The 11,630-nt window shown below is 48.4% G+C and overlaps 1 protein-coding gene across 1 annotated transcript; it reads left to right on the forward strand.

Moving 5' to 3' along the window:
* The first annotated feature begins 8,559 nt into the window (after positions 1 to 8,559).
* On the forward strand, positions 8,560 to 9,726 carry LOC135199741 (serine-aspartate repeat-containing protein I-like). Its single transcript, XM_064227898.1, has one exon. It carries the CDS (start codon positions 8,560 to 8,562, stop codon positions 9,724 to 9,726), a length of 1,167 nt encoding a protein of 388 aa, XP_064083968.1.
* Positions 9,727 to 11,630: the final 1,904 nt, after the last annotated feature.

The raw sequence follows: 11,630 nt of genomic DNA on the forward strand, positions 1-11,630 counted from the left end.
ATCTTTTTTGGACGGATTATTGGTGACGTACTGGATCTTTTTTGGCTTGGCATATGCTTTTCGCGGACTGTATTTGATTTTGCTTTGGATTTCTCTTTGAACAATGTCTGACTTGGAATCTGTTAGAAAACTTCTGCTGTGTTTAGAGTGTGTTCTGTGGATGTATGTAAGGTGAGGCTACCGAAGGCTTCGGTAGATCCTCACACTGTATGTATGAGGTGTAGGGGGAATGAATGTGCTTTTAATAACCCATGTAAAGAATGTGAGGGTTTAAATGAGGACAAATGGAAGTCTCTTTCTTCCTACTTGAGGAAGTTGGAGAGGGACAGGGTTCGTAAGGCTTCCTCCAGAAGCTCAAGTAGGTCTCGTGTTAGCGAGCTAGAGTTAGATCCTAACCCTGTAGTAGTAGCAGATCCTTCTTCCCCTGTTTCAGCTCCTACTCCCTGCGTCGAACCCGAGGATACGTCTTCGGAGGTGGCTTCTATGAGAGCCACGATCCGCAGGATGGAGGTCAAGATCCGCTCCTTGGAAAAAGGTAAGAGTGACAGTGGAAGTGATTTGTACAGTGTCCCCAGTGTTGTGGAGGGGGCGTCTGACCGGCTCCGTAGGGCTTCCAGGCCTAGACCTCTTCCAGACTCCCAGACCCAGTGGAGGAAGAAAGTCGACAGCCGCAGGAAGGTTAGGGAGAACCCCCACTGGTCAGGCGTCCCTTCGGCAGATCCTGACGTGCGTTCCCAGGCTGCCTCAGACCCCCTCAAGAAGGACATTCTACGTCAGTGCTTCTCTTCGTCCGACTCGCCCTCGCCGAAGCGTGGATGGAGCTCCCCGGAAGCTTCGCGCCCATTGAAGAGAGCCTGGAAGGTGCCCTGCAGCTCCCTTGCTTCCAGCCCGGAACTCTTTCCAGAGGAGCCTTCTCTGGAGGTGAAGAGACCCAGGAGATCTCAAGTTAGCTCTTCTCCTCGCTTGCCTCGCTCTCCTTATCCGGAAGAGGAGCCTGAGAAGTCCCCTTCTCTTATTCTCACTGGTCTCCAGGCGTAGATTTCGGCCCTCGCTGACTCCTTGGCCGGTAGTTCTCGTCGGAGGAAGGACGTCTCTCTCCCCATCAAGAAGTCCAGGCGCCCTTCTCCCGACTTGCGCTCTCTGCTCCGTAGGCGCTTTTCTCCGGATGTTGTTTCTTCTCCCGAGCGAGGTGATTCTCTCGAGAGGCGCTCCTCTCCTGGCAGGCGCCCTTCTACTTCCAAACGCCAGTCTTCTTGCAGGCGCTCTTCTGCTGACAACCGCTCTCCTCTGGACAGGCACCAATCGCCTCGCAGGCGCTCCTCTCCTGGCAGGCGCTCGTCTCCGGGCAGGCGCCCTTCTCCGGACAGGCGCTCTTTTCTGGACAGGCGCCAGTCACCTCGCAGGCTCTCCTCTCCCAGCAGTTGCTCTTCTCCTGGCAGGCGCTCTCCTCTTGTCAGGCGCCAAGAGCCTCGTGGGCGCCCTCTTCATGGGAGACGGTCTTCTCCTGATAGGCACTCTCCGTTGTGCAAGCTCTCTTCTCCTAGTAAGTGCGCTTCTTTTCCCAGGCTCCTCGTCTCCAGCAGGCTCTCGTCTTCAACTGGACGTCGCTCTCCTGATGTGCTCTCCTCTCCTGACAGGCGCCAGGCTTCTCGTAGGCGCCCCTCTCCTAGTAGGCGTTCTTCTCCTGACAGTATCGCCTCCTCTGCTAAGGACCCTCCTCGTTCTTCGTTGGAAGAGGACCAGGAAGGCTCGGATGACGACTCTGCCAGGACTGCCTCGTTCTCGGCTTACAAGAAGCTGACCGCCTTGCTTCTATAAGAGTTTGGAGATTCCCTCAGCCCTGCCGCTCCTCCGTCTCCGCATTCACTGTTTTCTACCTCCAGGATTGCGAAGGGTTCCTCTTGCGTCAGGATGAAACCGACCATATCTATGAAGAAGGTCCTGAAGGGATTTGGTTCATGGCTCCTTTCCAAGGAGGAAGCAGGGAAGACGGTCTTTTCCTTTCCTCCTTCCAAGCTGACGGGACGTATGGGGTTCTGGTACGAGACTGGAGAACCTTTGGGCCTGGGACTTACTTCATCAGCGGACTCGGACTTCTCTTCATTGGTGGACGCCACCAGATGTTCTGCCCTTAATTCCGCTAAGACGTCATGGGCGATGAACGAGTTAGACCACCTTTTGAAGGGGATGTTCCGGGTCTTGGAGGTTCTCAACTTTCTGGATTGGTCCTTGGGAGTTTTGGCCAGAAAGACCCAGACGCCGGACGCTCTTTCGCCAGATCTCCTCAGTGTTTTGTCCAGCATGGACAAGTCCATAAGAGATGGCTCGAGTGAGATTGCATCGTTGTTTGGAGCAGGAGTGGTCAAGAAAAGAGCGGTGTACTGCTCTTTCTTGACTAAATCGGTGTTGCACGCCCAGAGGTCCTCGCTTTTGTATTCTCAGCTCTCTTCCCAGCTCTTCCCTAAGAAGATCGTCCAGGATATCTTAAGCGCTCTACAGCCAAGGCGACCCAGGATCTGCTTGCTCAGTCTACAAGGAAACCTCAACCGGCCTTCTCTTCTAAGGCCAAGAAGGAGAAACCCTCGGTGCAGAAGCCCTTTCGAGGGGGCCCTCCTTCCAGATCTTCTTCTTTCAGAGGGCGAAGACCCAGCAGGAGAGGTAAACCCTTCTCCAAGTCGGTCAAAACCCCAAAGTAACATGCAAGTCCTCCAGACGACAGTAGTTGCCAGACTTCTAAAGTTTGCAGATGTCTGGACCCAGATAGGGGTGGACACCTGGTCCCTCTCAGTAGTTCAAAAGGGATACCTCATTCCTTTCTCCTCAAGACCTCCCTTAACGACAACTCCAAGGGAGTTAACGGCCAGGTACAGGGATCCCATCATGAGCCAAGCCCTTTTTCTAGCAGTAGACCAGATGCTGGAAAAAGAGGCTATAGAACTGGTATCCAACCTTCACTCTGCGGGCTTCTACAACCACCTCTTCCTCGTCCCGAAGTCATCAGGGGGATGGAGACTGGTTCTGGATGTAAGCGCCCTGAACTTCTTTGTAGAGAAGAGGAAGTTCTCCATGGAGACCACGTCATCGGTGTTGGCTGCTCTTCGTCCAGGGGACTGGATGGTGTCCCTGGATCTGCAGGACGCTTACTTCCATGTGCCGATTCATCCATCCTCGAGGAAGTACCTGAGGTTCATGATGCAAGGGAAGGTATACCAGTTCAGGGCCTTGTGCTTTGGCCTCTCGACAGCCCCTCAGGTTTTCACTGGGCTCATGAAGAACGTCACTCAATGGCTACACTTGGAGTGAGGATATCCCTTTATCTAGACGATTGGCTAATAAGAGCCAAATCAAGGAAACGTTGTTTGGAGGACCTTCAGAAGACAATGGATATGGCAAGTTCTCTGGGACTTCTGATCAACATCCAGAAATCCCAGCTCGTCCCCAGTCAGGAATGTATTTATCTGGGGATTCTGATGGATTCTCGGGGTTTTTGAGCGTATCCGTCCCCAGAAAGGATTGCTCGATGCTCCGAGAAAATCACAACCTTTCTAGGGAAAGATGCATGCACAGCAAGGGAGTGGATGAGTCTGCTGGGGACACTCTTCTCGCTGGAGCAGTTCGTTTCCCTAGGAAGGTTGCACCTGAGACCTTTTCAGTTCTTTCTGAACCAGCAATGGGATCGTCGCTCCCAGGATTTAGCGTTCTCCTTCGACATCACACGGGAGATAAAAAAAGAGCTCTTATGGTGGGCAGATCCCAGCAGATTTGTGGAAGGTCTGTCTCTACAAACCCTGAACCCCAGCCTAGTGTTGTTCTCCGACGCGTCGGAAGCAGGTTGGGGGGCGACTCTGGGAGCGAAGGAAGTGTCAGGCACCTGGGAGGGAGAACAGGTGGCCTGGCACATAAACAAGAAGGAACTGAGGGCTGTTTGGCTGGCGTTGAAAGCCTTCGAGTCTCACGTCCGAGGCTCCGTTGTTCAGGTGAACTCGGACAACACCACAGCTCTGGCGTACATCAGAAAGCAGGGGGGACTCACTCCTTCTCCCTGTATGAAACAGCGAGAGATCTTTTGCTGTGGGCCGAGGTAAGGAGGGTCAGGCTCCTCACCAGATTCGTACAGGGGGAAAGGAACGTAAGGGCCGACCTCCTAAGCAGAAAGGATCAGGTCCTCCCTACGGAATGGACGCTTCATCTAGATCAGGGGTCTCCAAACTTTTAAATGTAAGGGCCACATTATATATTTCCCACATTTATGCGGGCCGGAAAAAAAATCAGTGTCAGTAATTTAATTTCCTCAAATATTACAATATAAACATGAAAAAATTAAAACATATCTTGTTGGAAAAAATCAGGGTAAACTAAATAGATTCATGCCTTTAGTTTTATGCAACCAAATTAGTGTGACGAATGATACTGACGTTTTGACTTCAAAATTTCATTGAAATCAAGTTCCAGATTAGATGAGCCAATTGTAAGAATTGATTTCAAATGGTCATCAGACAAATTTGCTCGACAGTTAGATTTCACATACTTCATTTTGGAAAATGTTTGTTCACACAGGTATGTTGTAGCAAAAATGGACACAAAACTACAAGCAAACTTTATCAAATTTGGAAACTGATCTGGCTGCAGGCATTTATAAAACTCAATCAGATTTCCTTCTCTATACTTATCTTTCAGTCTGTCATCTGCCTGGAGATCAATAATTTCTATTTGAAATTGAGTTGGAAGATTTTCAGCATAGCAGTCAAATGGATTATGAAAGAGCCTGATTTCATTTGCTTTGGCATCAAGGTCAGCAAATCGCTCCTGAAACTGTTTTTTCAACTCTGAAATTATTTCATTTGCAAATGAAGAAGGAAATTCAACTTTACTTTCTGCATGAAATTTTTCACAACATGGAAAATGAGCAAAATTCTTAACTTTCACCTGGCCTTCAAGTAGCGCAAGTTTTGTTCTGAATGCCTTGACATGAACAAAGTAGTCACTGATCAAATTTGTTTTGCCTTGCAACTTCAGATTCAATTGATTCATATGACCTGTCAGATCTGCAAAAAATGCCAATTTCCAAATCCATTCACATTCTGATGCCAGTCGTGCGGTAATTATTTTTTCAAGGCCACCACACAGAGATTTGTTTGCCGGGCCAGATGAAATTATGTGGTGGGCCGGATGTGGCCCGCGGGCCATAGTTTGCAGAGCCCTGATCTAGATGTTTGCCAGAGCCTGTGGAAACTGTGGGGCAGGCCCCATCTAGACCTCTTCGCCACTTCCAAAAACTCGAGGCTGGACCTTTATTGCTCCCCAATCTCGGATCCGAGGGCGATAGCAGTGGATGCCTTTCTTCTAGATTGGAAAGGTCTAGACCTTTACGCTTTTCCTCCCTTCAAGATCCTGGGAGAGACCCTGAAGAAGTTCGCCGCCTCGGAATCAGCAAGGATGACCCTGATTGCTCCATTCTGGCCTGCCCAAGACTGGTTCACAGAGGTACTGGAATGGATGGTGGACCTTCCAAGATCCCTTCCACCAAGGAAGGATCTGCTCAGACAACCCCACTTCGACAGGTATCACAAAAACCTCCCCGCTCTCAGTCTGACTGCATTCAGACTATCCAAAGTCTTGTCAGAGCGAGAGGTTTTTCTTCAAAAGCTGCAAGGGCTATTGCCAGAGCAAGGAGATCTTCCACCTTGCGCGTCTACCAGTTGAAGTGGGATGTCTTTCGTCGATGGTGCAGGAATCAGAAAGTTTCCTTGTCCAGTACCTCTGTGACCCAAATTGCTGACTTCCTTCTATTCCTCAGGGAAGAGTGTGGGCTAGCAGTCTCAACCATCAAGGGGTACCGCAGTATGCTAGCCGCAGTGTTCAGGCACTGGGGCCTGAACATTTCTGATAACAAGGACCTTCATGATCTGGTCAGGTCTTTCGAGACCACTAAGAAAGGGTCCTCGAGAACACCTAGCTGGAATCTTGACGTGGTTCTTCAATTTTTGAGGTCCGCAAGATTTGAGCCTCCTCAGTCAGCTTCCTTTAGGGACCTAACAAAGAAGTCCCTTTTCCTCATGGCTTTGGCATCCGCCAAGAGGATGAGCGAACTTCAAGCCATAGAAGGAAGAGTAGGCTTCAAGGATCAGTCCGTGATTTGTTCCTTCCTTCCCTCATTCTTGGCTAAGAATGAAAACCCCTCTAATCCCTGGCCCAGGAGTTTTGAGGTGCAAGGTTTGTCTGCTCTTGTAGGGGGAGAGGCAGAAAGGGCTCTTTCCCCTGTTAGAAGTCTTAAGTTCTATCTCAGAAGGAAGAAGCAACTTAAGGGCAATACGGACAACCACTGGTGTTCTGTTAGAGATCCCAGTAGGCCTTTGTCTAAGAATGCTCTAGCATTCTTTTTAAGAAGTCTGGTTAAGGAAACCCACTTAGCATGCGACGAGGACCAGTTCAGGCTCCTTAAGGTTAAGGCCCATAAAGTGAGGGCTATTGCCACCTCATTAGCCTTCAACAAGAATATGTCTGTGCAAAACCTGATGAAAGCGACGTATTGGAGATGCAACTCGGTCTTCGCGAGCCACTACTTGAGAGACGTCAGGGTCACTTATGATAAGTGCTTCGCATTAGGACCCTATGTATCTGCGGATTCGGTGCTGGGACAGGTAGCTGAAACGTATCCTTATTAGCTTAGCTATTTTTGATATTATTTGGTTTGTGTTTTTATGGTTGGATGAAAGAGGATGTGGGTATGCATCTCTTTCGTATCTTAGATCTAACACTGGTTAGATTGGTTAGGTGGTCAGGATTGTTTTGGCTCCTTGTAATTGTAGTGGACAGGTTCTGTCATGTAAGCGGGCGAACCCCTTTGACAAGATCCTACTTGGATTCTGCCATGTAACTGGATGACAAATCCCTTTGGTAGATCTGAAGAGTCTTTCAGCAACAGGTCACGCCCTCGCTGTAGCTCTTCAGGCAATGCAGGCTCATAGACAGTATCCATGAAGTCTTCTGCCTAACCAAGTAAGAACCAAGGTTTTTATATACTACAATATGTGTTGTTTCCCTTTTCTATATTGTTTAGCTGTCTCTTACCCTCCACCAAGGGTGCCAATCAGCTAAGTATATATCTGACAGGAAAGTTCATGTACAAAAATGATATTGTTATGATACAATAAAGTTTTGTACATACTTACCTGGCAGATATATACTATTAATGGCCCGCCCAGCCTCCCCTCAGGAGACAGGTGGAAGAGAAAATCTGATTAGAAAACGGGATTGGTTCATACACCAGGCACCCAGCGGCAGGAAGGGTAGACCACCTGACCTACCTGTCGCGTGTGTCGCAAGATTTGAAATTCTGTCGGGAACGTCAGAAACTATAGCTAAGTATATATCTGCCAGGTAAGTATGTACAAAACTTTATTGTATCATAACAATATCATTTTTGTACATTCAACTTCCCTGTCAGATATATACTTAGCTATAGACTCCGTCGTCCCGACAGAAATTCAAATTTCGTGGCACACGCTACAGGTAGGTCAGGTGATCTACCCCCCTGCCCTGGGTGGCAGGACTAGGAACCATTCCCATCTTCTAATCAGATTTTCTCTGTCGCCAGCGCCATCAACATTGTTGTTGGTTCCTCTTGAATTGATTTTCATTTTTCATCGACAATTGATCTTGACCGACTTTTGGTGACGTATTTGGATTGTTGGATTGGCATACGCTTTCGTGGACTGTTTTTGTGGACTCGCTTTGGATTTTTCTTATAATGTCTGACTCTAGTGTTGTGAGAGTTTGTGTGAATGAGGGGTGTAAGGTGAGGTTGCCGAAGGCTTGGGTCGATCCTCACACTGTATGTAAGGGTTGCAGAAAGTATGAATGTTCTTTTGCTAACACCTGTAAAGAATGTGAGAGTTTGAGTGCGAAAGAGTGGAAGACTCTAACTTCTTATTTGAAGAAGTTAGAGAAAGAGAGAATGAGGAAAGCTTCCTCCAGAAGTTTGAGTGGTTCGGGAACTAACGAGCTAGTTCCTAGTGTGGGAACTTCTTCCCCTCTTATAAGAAGTGCTACTTCTCCTTCTTTTTCAGCCCCTTCACCTATTGCAGATCCTGCAGATTCGGCAACGGAACTAGCAGATCTAAAAACTGCCTTTAAAATAATGGAAAGTAAGATGGCGGCTTTGCAAGGTAAGCATGGTGATGAAGTGAATTATGCAGTGGACAGTGATATAAGTGTCCCCAGTGTAGTGGAGGGGGCGTCTGGTCGGCTCCACAACGCTCCCAGGTCTAGACCTCTTCCAAGCTCCCAGGCCCAGAGGAGAAGGAATGTCGAAAGCCATACAGAGGTTGTGGAGATTCCCCACCGATCAGGCGTCCCTTCGGCAGGATCTGTTACACCTCAGACTGCCAGGGATCGCTATTGTAAGAGCATCCTACGTGAGTGCTTCTCATCGTCAGGATCCTCGTCTCCTAGACGCAGTTGGAGGGATACTGATCGCTCGCGACCGTTGAAGAGGAGCTGGAAAGCACCGGGTCTTGACTCGAGTCTGGAATGCTTCCCAGAAGAGTCTCCTTCGGAATGAAGAGAACAAAGAGAGCCTTCTTGTCTCCCGTAGCTGTCATGGAGCCACAAGTTACTTCCAGAGTTCCTTCCCCTCCTCCCGAGGAGGATAAGGAGGCGGCTACCACGAGGATCCTCCTGGCCATGCAGGAGCAGATCTCCTCTTTAGTTGGAGTGCTCTCAAAGGATCCTCCCCGTAGGAAGGACACTTCCCTTCCGATCAAGAGGTCCTCTCGGCGCTTAGAGGTTCCTCCCCCCAAGTTCGTTTCTTCAGATCGACGGTATGTCAAGAAAGTTGAAGGTGTGTCTGAACGCCCTCCTTCTATGAGGACGTTTCCTCTTGCCAGTAAACAAGTAGCTCCTCCTTGTGATTGGTCCTCTTCAGATCAAGAGGAGCCTACCAGGAAGCGCGAGGCGCTCTCCAGGCACAAAGTGCCTTCCTGGCAGGAGGAGCCAGTCAGGCACGAGGCACCAGCCAGGAGCGAGGAGCCAGCCAGGAGCCAGGAGTCAGCCAGGCACAAGGCACCAGCCAGGAGCCAGGAGCTAGCCAGGTGCGAGGCACTAGCCAGGAGCGAGGAGCCGGTCAGGTGTGACGCACCAGCCAGGAGCGAGGAGTCAACCAGACGCAAGGCTCCAGTCAGGAGCGAGGACCCAACCAAGAGCGAGGAGCCAGCAAGGCGAGGGGCTCCAGCCAGGAGCGAGGAGCCAGCCAGGCGTGTGGCGCCAACCAGGAGCGAAGAGCCAGCCAGGCGCGTGGCGCCAACCAGGAGCGAGGAGCCAATCAGGAGCCAGGAGCCTGCTAGGCTTGTAAGAAGGAAAGTTTCTGAATGTCAAACTTTGGGGCAAAGAGCTTCGATGTCGATTAGCTCTTCCCCAGATAGAAGCCCTTCCCCTACAGAACGAAGGAGGTCTTGGAAAGACTTATCCTCCAAAAGGGAACGCTCTCCCTCATCCGATCTCTTACTAGAAGATGTGTCGGAAGACGAGTCTCCTGCAAATGAAGGTCTTTCTAACTACAAGACTTTAACCACCTTATTGCTTCAGGAGTACGGAGATTTGCTTAGTCCTGCCGCTCCTCCTTCTCCTCGTTCGCTTTTCTCCAGTACTAGAACATCAAAGTCCTCTTCCTTTTTGAAAATGAGACCGGCTATTTCTATGAAGAAGGCCCTCCAGTCTCTCGATTAATGGATGAACGCGAAGAAGGAATTGGGCAAGACAGTGTTCTGCATGCCTCCATCCAAGCTTTTAGGAAGGAGAGGCATTTGATATGAGACAGGAGAAACCATGGGTCTGTCTCTCCCTGCATCAGCAGAGTCAGACTTCTCGAGCCTGGTTGACTCTTCAAGATGACACGCATTAGCGTCCGCTAGATCGACGTGGAGCATGTCGGAGTTGAATCACCTCCTTAAAGGACTTTTCCTCGTATTGGAGGTCTTCAATTTCCTGGATTGGTCCCTTGGAGTTCTTGCTAAAAAGACCCAAGACACTGACTTTCTCAACAACCCAGAAGTTCTCCATAGCGTCCTGGCATGCATGGACAAAGTAGTTCAAGACGGCTCGGGAGAGGTTTCTTCCCTTTTTGGAGCAGGCTTGCTCAAAAAGAGATTGGTGTTTGTATCTTTTTTGACTAAGGCTGTTTCTCCAAGTCAGAGAACTGCCTTATTGTTCGCTCCTTTGTCTGATCATCTGTTCCCTTCTCAGTTAGTGAAGGATATTTCACGCTCACTGACTGAGAAGGCGACACAAGACCTTCTTGTGCAGACAGCCAAGAAGAGCCGCCCTATTGTGTCCGCTCCTAAGAAGGACTCTCGTCCTCCTCAGCAGCCCTTTCATGGAGGCTCTACTACACGTCCCCCCTCCAGAAAGAAAAACTCAGACAAGAGAGGAAGGTCATCTTTCCGGCCCTTCAAAAAGGGAAAATGACTCGCAGATCCTCCGAACACCAGTGGGCGCCAGACTCCTGAATTACACAGAAGCCTGGGACTTGAGAGGAGCCGACTCCTGGTTGCTGTCGGTTCTAAAGAAGGGTTATATCATCCCCTTCAAGGACAGACCTCCCCTAACTTCAACTCCTCGGGAGCTGTCCGCAAGATACAGAGACCCTGTAATGAGAGATACGCTCCTTCGAATGGTGTATTTCCTGTCTGGCATATCGGGTAAGTAGTTTACAGTTGATTGGTGGAAAATGATGGAACATGCCTAGATAGAGCAAAGATTATTGAGGGTAGCTGTTTCAAATACATGGGAGCAATGAGACCCTATCAAGCTTCTCTTGCATTGGAATTGAGTAAAAAACTAAGAGTGGTTGCTCAAAGAATGCGTAGAATGAAAAACAAAGCTTGAAAATTAAATAGATTTAATCTGCAGAATATAACTTTAACTAGAGTGTTTGAACTCAGATAGCAGGATAAAGTTAGAAATGATAGCGAATGGAAATTTCATAAGTAGATGAGATAAAGGTGAGAGGTAGATGGAGGTGGCTAACAAATGTCCTTTGTACAAATCCCGGCAGAATAGTATGAGCATCAGAAAAGTTAGAATACTCAGACTGGTCTGGATGAAAATTAGCAGACCTAAGTCTTTTGTCAAAGGTCAAGGGATGTTCAAAGTTTTCATGAGGCATTTGGGGTAATGAATCGTGGACGAGTGGTTGAATATAGATCTTATCCTTGCTCAACCTGTCACTATGTTACCTATAGATTCGTACTTAATCAGTTTTAATATTATGGCAATATGAACATTTGGACTATGATAAAGTTGTCAATATTATAATACAACTGATAAAAACCGACTACTACTTGATAAAAGAAAAAGACTTTCTATGATTCCATATGCAACAGAGAACCAACAATATTTTCTCAAATTGAGCCATACAGAAGAGAGCAGGCAGAAAGCTAGATAGTGTAAAATAGTAAGTATCTGAGAGTCATGAATTTCAAAAATAAAGCATCCCCGTCCACTAAACACTACCTATTTTAAAATTTGAGATAGTACAACTAAATGTAATGCCACCACACAACTAAAAGTACAATGGCCTTCCAATGTTATCTTATATCTCCCCGCTTTTGTCACTAAATGAAGCAAACATG

Source organism: Macrobrachium nipponense, chromosome 26 (assembly GCF_015104395.2).
Source record: "Macrobrachium nipponense isolate FS-2020 chromosome 26, ASM1510439v2, whole genome shotgun sequence".
Taxonomy (NCBI): Eukaryota; Metazoa; Arthropoda; class Malacostraca; order Decapoda; family Palaemonidae; genus Macrobrachium; species Macrobrachium nipponense.